Consider the following 13,348-nt stretch of genomic DNA (forward strand, 5'->3'; position numbering starts at 1 on the left):
GGACATTGTTTTGCTTCGAGTATTGTTTCCACAAGAAGACTAAACGACTCGTTCGCGTGGAACATCGTTCTTGGAAGCCGTACCAAAATTCTGTGATAATTACCGTATATATGTGCTCGATTCAGATTAGACTCTGGTACAAAGCATTAAAGAGGTACCCGATTCTATACAACCTCGGGTTGAACTCGGTCTGGACTGGAAGCAGAAGGACGAAGAGAGGAAAGCCATAGAGGGGGGAATCCAAATCTCCTCGTCCAGGCGATGAGACACTCCATAAAATCAACATTCGACTCACCTTGGAAGTAGCTCTTGGTTCGCAAGTAGCTCACGCTTAGCCTGAGGATGCTTAGCCGGTCGAGTTTGCTCAGTATATTCTGCTCGAAGGGTAGCAAGGACGCGAGAGTGTCCAGCTCGGCGTTTAGTCGTTCGCGGTGCCGTTTGCTTGGGTTCGATTTAGTCACCCCATCCTTCTGCGGTGGCTTCAAACTGCAAAAGAACAAGAAACGTGGTCAGCGAGTGAGATCGTCTCACGATACTCCGGGTAACAACCGGCGCCTGTCGCACCTGCCCCGAAATCCCCGAGGATGCTTGGATCCTAGGGATTACCTTGTTTCGTTCCTTCAATTTCAGGGGGTTTGGCGTTAATGACGAGTGTCGGATCGTGGGTAACGATCCGAGCCTCGGAAGGTCGTGATGGTTGCTGGCTGTACATGCGCACCGTTGATATTAGTTTTTAATTATGGAAATCTTCGGTCTCTCCTCTCTCTTTCTCTCTCTCTCTCTCTTCCTCTTCTTTGATGGAATCGTTACTAATACCCTCGTCCCGTTCCGGAGGGGCACCGCTGCGTTTACTGCGCCGCCGTTTGCCCGTCGGATTCCCTCCGTGATATCACAGGACAATTAAAAGGTCGTAATTAACCCGCGGAGGCCGGACTCTCGGTGCCTGATTGACACGATGAGACGCGACGGTGCATCCTACTATATATGAAAATAAGCTTCGTGCGTTCAACTCGGTGACGGGGAACCGTCGTAAGATTCCGGGTTTACGACTTTTCTTCGTAAGAGGTTTTGCCCACGAAACTCGAACGGAAAATATCCATATATGTGGATGGGAGCCGAAAGGGTGGAGGGACTATACCAAACAGGGCGGCGATTCATTTCACCTATAAAATCTCTGAGTTACGAAACTTTGGCTCACCGCTCATGACTGACGGCTGCAGTTACATCGTGCCGCGGTTCTCGGTCTATACCCATCAGCGGAGTCAGGGTAGCCCTTTCACCCTACCTCCATCATATCCATGTATAACCGCGCTGGGAGATTCAGAGGGAAATGAGTTGAAGAAGAAGAGAAGAGGAAAGTGGAATTGACGAAATGGTGATATCCAATAATGACACGAGGACATGACCACTTTACAAATCCTTCCATTCATCATGTTTTTTTGTTAGATCGAATTGTCTATGCGTCTATACACCCCCAATGAACATCCCATCCCAAGGTTCAGGTGATGCGAAACTATAAGAGGAAGTGTATTCCGCTTCCCGAAGAGTTCTGACAAACCCAGATGGAAAATGAAATTGTTGGTATTGATAAAAATTCGAATAATACTAGGAGTATGTAACGGGAAAATATTGTAGTCGTGGATCATTAGTTGCCAGAGCGGTGCGTCCATTACCGGAGCAATGCAGCGGCCGTGGCGAATCTGTCGAAATGTTATTTCTATTTTTTTTTTTTTTACTCCAATCCCTGTGAAGCTGGAGCGTCCTAAGAGAGGGCCAGAACTCTTCACTGTTCCTAACTATTAGATTCTTCGCGGTAATCAACCGGCTCCAACACCAAAGCGTGTAATGCAGCGTTATAGGCAATAATTACAACGCAGTGAGGTTATAGGACGTTGCTCGTGTCGGTGTGCATGTGTCCGCGTATAGGAGTTTGAAAATTAGTTAAAACAGACGTCGAATGTCTCGAATAGGCTTCAACTACGGCAAATAAAAATTCGTTGATAGAGATTGAGAGGGGGAGGAGCACCGTTGCCTCTTTAATCCGGTACCACGTAATCGCTCTGGGACCATAGCAGTGCTCGAGTACTTACCAAATTAATATGCAGAATCAAATTTTACGGATTTACTCTCCTCGGGACTGTTTGTTTAATTGAAGGAGGCGGTCCCGTGGGAAACACTCGGGAGGTGGTTCGGGGCGGAGGGGGGGGGGGGGACGAGAAAAAGGATGGGAACTCAAAGACACCGGCTCGGGCTGTCAAACGAAGGCGTATACTTAACCACTATACGAATAATTATTATTCTTACAGCGTGTACAATTAAAGAGCGAGGAGATGCTTCCCCGACGTACATCCAGCTCTGTATAACCTGTATTAATATCCTCTCCGTTTGTTCACGTAACTCCACATCCGAGACAGGAATACCTCACACAACTGAGGCGTTCAGAGAACGGGCTCCACTTCTTATCGTCGGTTATTACGAAAACAGTGTTAATGAGATATTGCCGGTCGGACGGAGGAACTCTGAAACCGCCACTTTGAACGTACAGTGGACCGTTTTGTAATCCAATTTTCTTTCACGCTGACAAATCTTTTTCGAAATCTATGCAGTCAGCGAGGTTAAAAATGACCTCGAATCCACCCCCTTTCGTGTTCACATCACCGACTGACATTGACGCCTAGGATTCGGCGTATCATACCTAGCCTAGGAGGAGACCCTTGCCTTGGTCAAAAACCAGTTTTATCCGGTTCACCGAACTTTCGGGAAACGGAACCTTTCAACTTTTGATCTGAACCCCAATGTCGGGTCAGAGCGAGGTGTTCAACTCTGGGCGTCGAAGCTTAATTGAAGTAAAGTGGGCAAAAGTCGTTCAGGTACCTCAATTTTTGAGTTTCGTTGATAAACGAGTAGGTTAGGTTACATCAAACCACCCTGGCGACCTTACTGTCGTAGAGTTGAACGACAGCTAAGACTTGACGTCACTGTCAAGTCCGATCAATCTAATCTTCGGATATGACGTGATTGATAAACAATGTACAGTCATCAAGATTGAAACGAGTTTTCTTTCTATGTAAACTTTATATATCTATGGTTAACGTATCGTTTGTATCACCTGTCACTTGCGTGTCACCAGTCATTGGCACATAAAACTTTATCAGAAAGGAAACTCGTTCCAGTTTTGATTCCAAAGAAATAGTGAGACACCGTGAACCCATTGATGAACATTACCGTACAATAATATTCACGAATGCCTTAACCTTCCTGCCAACTTGTTTTCGGTCCGAAACAAAATGAGAATTCGACACCAGTCATTGTCACATAATTCGTATAGAATCGAAACTCGGATTTCGTTTCGCACCGATAAAACAAGTTAGCCGAAAGGTTGAGGCATTTAATCATTTTACCGTAGATACAAGGGTTTTCTCTTCCGTTCCTGAAGTGTGTCAGGTGTTGTTCGGCGAGTTTAGTCTATAGGCGAAGAGGAAATTCATGCATAGACGGGTTGGCAGTGCGAAGTTGGCGCTGTTGGTCGTGCGCCCAGGACTATCTTGAGCTGTGTGGTGCAGCAGGCGGAGGGGAATAGTAATTAGCTTTGTTTTGCACGTCGAGAAGAGGAACAAAAGGCGAGTGCCGCTCGCTCCGGTCTACAGCTAATGGCGAGCTAGCTCCGAGAGCTCCATGGCATGGCGTCCGCTCGCCGCTGCAGAGCGGTAATGGATTTTGTGTCATCCAATAATTAATAGAGTCGCTCGGCTGAAGGCAAAGGCAAAGGCAAAGGCAAAGGTAAAAGGCAAGGGCGCCGGGGAATAGACGGACAAGAAATTTTGAGGACGCAGATGGCGCTGCTGAGGAGGAAGACCGGATAACGGCCCCGTCGTGTCTCTCCTCTTCTCGGCTTTCCTTATTACACACCGCTGCTGGACGCGCGGTGAGGCTATAAGGTCCGAACCCCGTTCGACACGCTTTCTACCATCTAAACATTTTAATTTTATTTATAACCGCGTTATTGTCCCCGCTCTATTACCCCACCATTCACCGCGTTCCGCTGCACAATTTTCACGTCTATGCCATGTAAACGCGCTCAATAATCTCACGTATCTTTCTCATCCTCGTGCGCTTATCACGGCTATGTTTGTCCATTCGTCCTTTATTCTTGTCACCGTCGTACGGGCAAAGCTGTTTCGTTATTATCTGCGGATAATAATTATAAAAGGTCGTTCTTATTCTACGGTGATTTCTATAAGAATGTATCGAGGGAAAATAAATTGAGTAATTTATTTTATACTCATCTGAAATCTTATTCATTGCCGGATTAATTTGATTGTAATCATATTGTAATCTCGCTTATGCTACAGTGTCAAATAAATGACCCGCGTATAACAGCGAGCTGTGAAAAAATGTCGTACACTTTACATATATTATCAAAACAAGTTTCAAAGAATGAAACAAATTTTTAGGCAGAGAATTTATGCGTCAACGGTGATCTACATAATGGCTTCTTTCTTTATTTTTATTTATTTTTTTTTTTTTCATCAACGCAATTAATTTGCTCAATCCGTATTGTAAGACGTGCTGCCGCATTATGTATGAGGAATTAGTTTCTTTTTTTCACTTCTTCTTCTTCATCATCTTCTTGTTTTCTCGATTTTTTTTGTTTAATTTTTTTTCTTCTTCCACCTTCTTCTTTTACTGTTGAAATTATTTTCTTATCGGCGAACATCGCTATTCCGAACGACGAAGCTTTCGAATAAATTGCATCGAAGGCGCTGCGCGAGTGGTTTATATACAGTTTATACCAGAGAACAGCAATTCACGTTCTAATTTCGTTATAACGTTGCTTGCGGATAATTTATGGATCGCATTTTCCTATCTTGGAATGGTGCACATGTATACGTACGGATATGTAATATTTACAAATATACATACACAGACTAGCTCGGTGTTGCTCGTGGTCTAAAATTTGCACCGTAATATACTTACTGGCGGCAGATCAAATCGACGGAAGTGTTCCACTCCCTCCAAGGGTTTCAAATCCGGCCGCCACACCGCTGCAAACGGTGAGAGAAAACCATACGAAAGGTGCTTCTGAAAGCTCCGTGAGCGAAAACTTTTCTCTCATACATCATGTATCTAGATATAGATATATACGCCCTTTGATACTCCAGACTAATTGATCACCGTCATACTTTTTCTCCCCGACGTTGTGCGCAAAATTTAACAACAAACAGAACAGCAGCTTGCAATCTTCCTTAATTATCATCGTGAATTGTTTCCCGCCATAAACGATTATCTTTGCACATTTTCTCATCCCGCGAGAAAGTTAGTTTACTTCCATGATCGCGATTAAAAGTCTTCTCGCAAAACTGCTCATGTTACGACTGACAAAATGTTTGAGGTTAGAGACAGTTGGCAAAATTATCGCGCGTGCGCGTTAAATTTCAGCAGACGACGGATCATGCAGCTGTTAGAAATTCACTCTGTATGTACGTATATACGTGTGGCGAGAGAGTTAGAAAGGGTGAAAAGGACAGTAGCCAATAAATAATAATGAGGAGACACAATGCTTGTTCGATCGATCCATTCCACGTGGCCAAAGGCCAGACGAAATCGATTTCATTCCACGCCTCCTTCAGACCGTTGGATTATCCTTAAAAACGAAAAATACTTGTCGTGATTCTACAACCTAAACTGTACCCAAGTACATATAATTTTCAATTATGAACTGACATACACGAAATACATAAATCGGTCGTAATTGTTTCTGCAAAAGACTTTTTCAGTTATACATTTTTAGTTTTTTTGCTATAATTAATATTCCTTATTACGTTCGTTGAAATCATCATAATTGCGAGATTAATGGATAGTCGACGAAATGAAACGTGGAATGTTTCGCAGGGACAAAAGGATAAACGAAAAACAATTGTAACGGGAACATTTTACCGCGGTTGACTGTTCGATGATTTTTTTTCACGGCCAATAAAGCGAACGATGGTAGACGCTTGACTATAATTGGGGACTTCTTCTTCTCGCAGATTGTGAAAATAAATCGATCGTTTTACTCGCTAATATAAAAATCGATTCCCATGCACACGTACCGTCACGAGGCGACGCAATTCGTCTGGTATTCGTCGTTGCTAGTTGCCGCATTTAACAACGGCATTCACCATCCGTCGTGTAAAATAATTTCCACGTGAAGTTTTGAAATAAAGCGAAGAATAGAAATAGAATAAAACCGCAGTTCTAAGGGTACGTGCGATTTATAGAATCATTGTCAATGAACGAAAAAAAAATCACTGCGAAACGGTATCGATTCAACATTCTGCCATATTGTGGGTGAAATTTCGCCATTTATTAAACGGAATTATTGTAATTAACAATAATGACGATGATAGTTACGCAGAAGATGGGACTTTTGAGACAAAAAAAAAAAAAAACATAAAAATGGAAATAATGGATGGCTTCGTAATTTTGCTGTCATTCTGGACACAATTCAATCTCTAAAAAAAAAAAAAAAAAAAAAAAAATACTCGCATTATATATTAATTAGCTTGTGTTACCAAATATCAAGCTGCTTTGTCTTTTACTACATATTTCTTAAAATGTATTCATATTCACCATCGTATTTAAATACCGTTAATTTCGTCAACTTGTATACGTATAACGTTAAACATTGAACACGATCACGTATCGTAAATACTCGGGTAGAAAGTGTTTGTCCACGAGCTTTTGCGAAATAAATATCTTTAGAAAAATAATTTAAAAAAAAAGATACAGTTTTTTTTTTTTTTTTTTTTTTTTCCTTGTTTTTTACAAAAGTCGGAAGGTAAAATCAACGAACAAACAGATCGACTATCGGATATAAAGTATTACATCGTGCAAGCATTTAACCCGCGCAGCCTGTGCGTGTACAATAAAGTGCGTATACGCAGGTATTTACACATTATGTACGTGTGTTCATAAATAAATATAATGATTAACCCTACAATTCTTTCGGTGAGATAAATACTTGCGTATGTATATACATACATACATATATATGTGTGTATATATACATATATCCATACCTACCCCGATTAACCGTAGCGTCAAATAAAACTGAATCTAAAAATCTAACCAGCCATTCGTAAATCGTGTCCCACGCGACTTCCCCCAAATAATAACAACAGTGATAACAATTCGAACGTTCAAACCTTCAATGGTCCGCACATTTTTTACCCGCGAACCGTATCATGCCTATATAAAAACCTCATTATCGCATCACGCGGCGTTACATGTCAGCGTGTTTGTTAATCACGGTTGTGTATTTTTTTCTTTTTTTTTTTTTTTTTTTTTATTTCACTTCTTTTTCCTTCCTCCTCTTTCCTCGTTACTCGTTGTATTTATATTTTACCTTGTATGTACGTGGTTTTAGTGTTTTATTTTTTTTTTTTTCACCCATTCGCTGGCACCACCCCTGTTCAGTTTTCGCCCCCGCGCCTAATCTCGGTATTTAAATTCCCAACAGGGGAGGCGGGATCGGGGGTGGAAAGGGGGGGGGGGGCTGCATTAGCCGTTGTTATGCCAGGCGCTACCGTTGCCAGACATAAAAAACCCTCCTCCCCCTCTTCGTTCCCTAACCCCCCCCCCCGAAACTAAAGCCCACCTCTCTATACCCGCTGGTCTACACGAAATATCAGATCAGGTCAAACCTCGGAGCTATAAATTAACAAGAAAAAAGGAAAACGAACGATACGTACAGAGAGAGAGAGAGAGAAAGAGAGAGAGGGAGAGAGAGAAAGTTCTGCAAAAAAAAATACAAAAATAAGCAAAAACAGTCGGAGAGAAAGAGAGAGATGGAAAATATTCCGACTCTTTGTAATCGTATCTGATTTAAATAAAAAGGACGGTGATAAGCTCGTTCGATTTTTCCGTTTCTCGTGCGTTGTGTTGTATTTATTTATTTATTTTTTTGTTTTTTTTTTTTTCTCTCCAGATACTCTGTTTCGTTTTATTTTGGACTTACTTTATTACTCTAGCCGCGACCTTATTACCGGACACAAAAGCCGGTCGTCGTTACTTAATTACGCAATTTTTGCACGTGGCCCAGTCGTGGATCTAATCCCCGTTTCGTATTTTTTTTTTTTTTTCACCTTCCTCTTTTTATTTTCTATAACCACCGACTTGATACTTGAAAATTTACTGAAATACATTTACGAGCGTGAGATATAAACGGCGTATTATTCATCGATAAAACGAAACGTAGAAGTTTTTAATTAGAGAAGTAGAGAAAATAATTATCTGCAGTGTAATAGAAAAATAATTGATAAATGTCTGAAAAAAATATGTTTTTTTTTTTCTGTCGACTAAAATTTATTCTCGTTTATTCTCGGGTTAATTCGAACGAATCAAGAACCAAAAAAAAAAACGTAAAATTTAACTTTACGTACTTTACCCACACGATCTGTTATAAATCGAGATGAAAAAAAGAACCGCCTTCCAACCACGGTAAGAATAAAATTACGCTGAACTCGGAGGAGAGAATTATAAATCACACATCTAATTGCTACGAATATAATACAACAAATAAAGTGTGTCTCGATCGTTTCACGACAGTCGTGATGATCGATTAAACGAATCTCATTTCGTACCGTAAATGCACATATTTTATTTCATAAAGACGCGTAATAATTCGTATAAAGTTCACACACATGGCCTGTGAGCTCTGGACGTTGCCGGCTATGATATTATCTGACCGGAAGTCGAATGAGGGAGGGAGGTTCTCGGTTGCCTGTTGCTAGACACCCGCCGCAGGGTGTGAACCGCGAAACAGTGGAGTTCCTACGCCGGTGGTGGAAAATAAGCACCAAAGTGCATCAAAGTATGTTGAATATACAAGCCTCGCATTTTATTCGACGCCTAATTTCGTACAATATATTTATCGCTTCGTGACAATCCCAAGAATATTCCTTGAAATTTTTCTCGACTTTTCCAACATAGATCACTGTCCTATCATATTTAAGAGAGCCGAAAACTTCAATTAATAGCTTTTCTGCAAATAATTTTATCTATTATGCAACAATTAACAGGCTAACAAGGCTCTGGAATAACACTTCGTGTAATTTATAAAGCTGTTCAAGCCAGTCGATGTTTAAACGTTTATTCAAGTGAACAACTGCAAATTTTTTATTATTAATCATTGTTTTCGGATATAAATGTGTAAATAAATAAATGAATAAATGAATAAATGAATTAATGAACGAACGAGTGAATGAATGAATAGATGAACGAATGAATAAATAAATAATCGAATGAGTAAATAAATGAATGAATAAATGAATGAATGAATGAATGAATGAAAAAATGAACGAATGAATGAGTGAATACATAAATGGACGGATAAATGGATGAATAAATGAAAGAATCAATGGATAAACGAACGAACGAATGAAAGAATGAATGAATGAATGAATGAATGAAGGAAGGAACGAACGAATGAACAAACAAAAGAACGAACGAACAAACGAATAAATAAATAAATGAATAAGTAATTATGTAAATGAGTGAATGAATGAATGAACGAATGAATGAACGAATGAATTAACGAATGAACGAATGAATGAGTGAATAAATAAACGGACGGATAAATGAATGAATAAATGAAAGAATCAATGGATAAACGAACGAACGAACGAATGAATGAATGAATGAATGAATGAATGAATGAATGAATGAATGAAGAATGAAGGAACGAACGAATGAACAAACAAAAGAACGATCGAACAAACGAATAAATAAATAAATGAATAAGTAATTATGTAAATGAGTGAATGAATGAATGAACGAATGAATGAACGAATGAACGAATGAACGAATCAATAGAGGAACGAAAAAGCGAACGAAAAACGAAAGAACGAACGAATGAACGAACGAAGAAACGAATGAATGAATGAATGAATGAATAAATGAACGAATGAACGAATGAACGAATCAATAGAGGAACGAAAAAGCGAACGAAGAACGAAAGAACGAACGAATGAACGAACGAAGAAACGAATGAATGAATGAATGAATGAATGAATGAATGAATGAATAATTACAAAACGCGTCCGTTAATGCAGTGCAGACTTATTGTCCGTTCATCCTGCACCAGGGCTCTCGACCTGAACGTCGACCACACGCCAAGCGTAGATCGATCAGCTGGGCAAATTACTTTCAAGGTTGCCGCTGCTTCGAGCCTCGAATTTTTTCAGATCCTTAATCAACCCTCAGTGTTTTGTGCCTGTTCGTCGATATCAGCAGCTCGCGAGTGCTGCTGATTAATTACTAAAATTTTTCGGGAATCTTACGAAAATATATGTACAAACTTCTTAAACATATGTCTATTTATGTTAGAATTGACGTTATAATTTTCACTTCAAGGATCTAGAAACGTGAAGTAACATTTAAGGAATTTTACGAATATCGTTTCCATATGCAAGCCACTAATTTCCAATTATTAGCTGCTAGAAGAATTTTTTATTTTTTATTTTTGCCATCGATAATTCTGCAACGAGTACAAAAATCTTACACGAGAAGCTAGAGAATTATTTCCAATATTTTTGGATATGCTTTGTGTTTGATTTGAGAATTTTTTTGTCAGAATTTCAACGAAAAGTGTTATTCCTGTTTATCCACACAAAAAGAATAACAATACGTGTTTTTCTAATCTAGATTTTTTTCTGTGAAAAGGATTCTCTTGCAATTAGATTCCATCGGTATTTAATCGTTTGAAAAATATATTGAAACCTGAAAATCGGTAATAAAATTCTTTTTTCTTTAATTTTGTCTCATATATGCATTAGACTGTTTCGGGAAAAGATATTTGCAATTTTGCCACCATGGTCGAAATAAAGATTCCGTGAAAAGATGAGCATTCTACGTTACGTGGAAAATCACGCTCAGTTGATTTTCAACTCTTTTTTTTTTTACACCTTTTTGAATTCTCGAAGTACAGTGAATGAAAAAAAAATATTTTTTTGTTGGTTACATCGATCGTAACATCAATTTAGGTCACAAAAAACATCCACACTTGTGATATCAAGTCTCCTGTCGATGTTCTGACAAGTATATCTGACGACTTTTTTCATTACTAATTCAATCTAATAAAATAGTTATAATGTAATATGAACTTTGAATTTAGGACAATAAGAATCCCGGTTGATACATCGTTGTGTTATGTATCGTGATCTTTGTATCGAATACAAATGTCAGGAAAGAAATAATGATTAAAGTGCTACAACGTGTTTCTTCACAAATTCTGAAAAATATTAATAAAAGTGGAAAATCAAACGAGCACGATTTTCCCCGTAACGTAGGACGCTCATCTTTTCGCACAATCTTTCTTTCCACATAAACAAACCCTTCAGGAGTTGCCACGGTGGAAAATCGCTAATTATTTTTTCCGAAACACCGTAACATATGTACCGGGACAATCTCTTGAAAGTTGAAAATCAACCGCGCATGCGCGAGTTTTATCGGCTGTTCACGCAGGCTGGCCAACCCGAGTTTCCAGCCATCAAACTGTTTCTGCCGGCGATGTAGTTGATACGAATTTTCGAGGTTAGAATCTCGAATAATTGAGATAGCGACTCGGAAAGGTTTGGGAAGCATTTGTTGTCGGGTCGGAAAGTTGATTCTTCGAAGAACGCTCGGAATTCAACGCTTACGCTCTTTGAAAATTCAAAAGTACAAATTTTGCGTAGGTTGGCCCGCCTGCGTCGCAGACAAGAATATTGCTGCGGGAAGATTTCGCCGACCAATGAGATTCAATTATTTAGCGCATGCGCGGTTGATTTACAAGTTTCAAGAGATTGTCCCAGTATACAAAGCCGTTTCACGAGCCGTCGGCCATCTTGCGAGTGATATTTGCCACCCAGGGTTGCGCCGTTGCAGGATCACAGGGACGAACAGAAGCGTACAAGGGTTGCCTCTTGCCTCGGTGTGAGATAACGCCCGTCCTCCCTCTCTCTCTCTCTCTCTCTCTCTCTCTCTCTCTCTCTCTCTCTCTCTCTCTCTCTCTCTCTGCGTGTGCCTGTATAAACCGAGAGACGCTTTCGCAGGTTGATATGCACGTATATTCGGCAAGGGGCGCCTGCGCCTGATAAGGGTGGGTCCGCTATGGATTTTCGAAGGTAAGCGACCCGCCGCGCAGGTTCCGGGGTGGCTTCTTTCGGGGGACAATTTCGGGGTGGGGATAAAACGGGGGGAGGTTGAGGAACTGGGGGATAGAGAGAAAGAGAGAGAGAGAAAGAGAGAGAGAGAGGATAAGGGATGAGGGGGAGTGGCTCCGGGATAAACCAAAAACGCGTTGTTGTTTCTTCTTCGTTATTTCGATGAAAGTAGAAAGTTTTCACTTTGACCTTCCGCCAATCAACATGGACGATATCGTCCACCCTGATTTTTTCACTTATCGTTATATTGGAGATTTTTTAATTGCTTAACCGTTTCGAATAATTAACCAATTGAAAATTTGATAACGCAAACTATCGGAATAGCAAAAAGCCACCTGAAATTCATTACCTGAGATTTTTGAAAAGCACTAAGTGGGAAAAAAACGAGCCCCGAACAGAAACGTCCATGTTGGCCGTTAATGATAGTAAAAAACCACATTGCCGATGATAGTTTAATTTTCAACGATAATTGTTTTTGAATAATCTCTTATTTTACTCTTCGTAGAATGACGCTAAATACTTTACACATCATTCGGTGTCAAAAGATCGAAATGTGTGTATTGGAAAGCTTTAGAGAATTGTTCTTCATTTTAAAACACATCGAGCATAAAAACATGATTTTTTTTTTTCATTATTGAAATACGACTACAAATTCCTTGTCGTGCAGCACCCGAAATTAGAAACGTTGTTTTTTTTTCGTTTTTTAACCGAAAACTTGATGATTTTTACTATCCATGAAAAAAATTGTCTTTTTCAAAATTTCTGTACGTCAAAATATATTTCTTGCATTAAAATTATGTTTCGTATGAAATTGAGGATTCTTTTCAACGCTCACTTCGTTGCTCTTGATCGTTCTCCTTTCGTCTCCGTTTCGTCGCGTTTTTGATTTATCCGTTAAGAGGCGAACGATACAGAACATGTATTATAAATATCCTCGTAACAATCGTACGACGCAGAGTTATACAGTAATTACTCAACGGAATTGAATTACGAACAACAAGCTATCACGTCCGATCTAACGAGTTAATGCGAGCTGGTCACGTGCCCCTTGGATTATGATCAATTCACAATAATATTCACCCATTGCTTCGATGTGGAGAAATAGCACTGTTTGTTTTGGGTGTTTCGAATAAAAAAAATATCCGATTTTCCAACGAGTTGAT

The 13,348-nt window shown here is 39.8% G+C and overlaps 1 protein-coding gene across 8 annotated transcripts in view; it reads right to left on the minus strand.

Annotated features, from left to right (window-relative positions):
• The window catches only part of LOC124183965 (neuronal PAS domain-containing protein 1-like), a 128,798-nt gene that overhangs the window by 60,473 nt on the left and 54,977 nt on the right, over positions 1–13,348 (minus strand). For 6 of the 8 annotated variants that reach the window (XR_006871100.1, XR_006871101.1, XR_006871099.1 and 3 more), the window contains exon 2: positions 296–486. The exons of 1 other annotated variant lie outside the window; for it this stretch is intronic. Coding sequence is in view for 3 of the 7 variants with exons in the window: in XM_046573194.1 (XP_046429150.1) it covers positions 296–486 (191 nt within the window). In the remaining 4 variants the exon portion in view is untranslated. Of the gene's footprint in view, positions 1–295; positions 487–1,307; positions 1,312–4,882; positions 4,887–13,348 lie in introns of those variants that run through there. One more of the 8 variants, XR_006871103.1, reaches the window with a different exon arrangement.

Source organism: Neodiprion fabricii, chromosome 5 (assembly GCF_021155785.1).
Source record: "Neodiprion fabricii isolate iyNeoFabr1 chromosome 5, iyNeoFabr1.1, whole genome shotgun sequence".
In the NCBI taxonomy this organism is placed as follows: domain Eukaryota; kingdom Metazoa; phylum Arthropoda; class Insecta; order Hymenoptera; family Diprionidae; genus Neodiprion; species Neodiprion fabricii.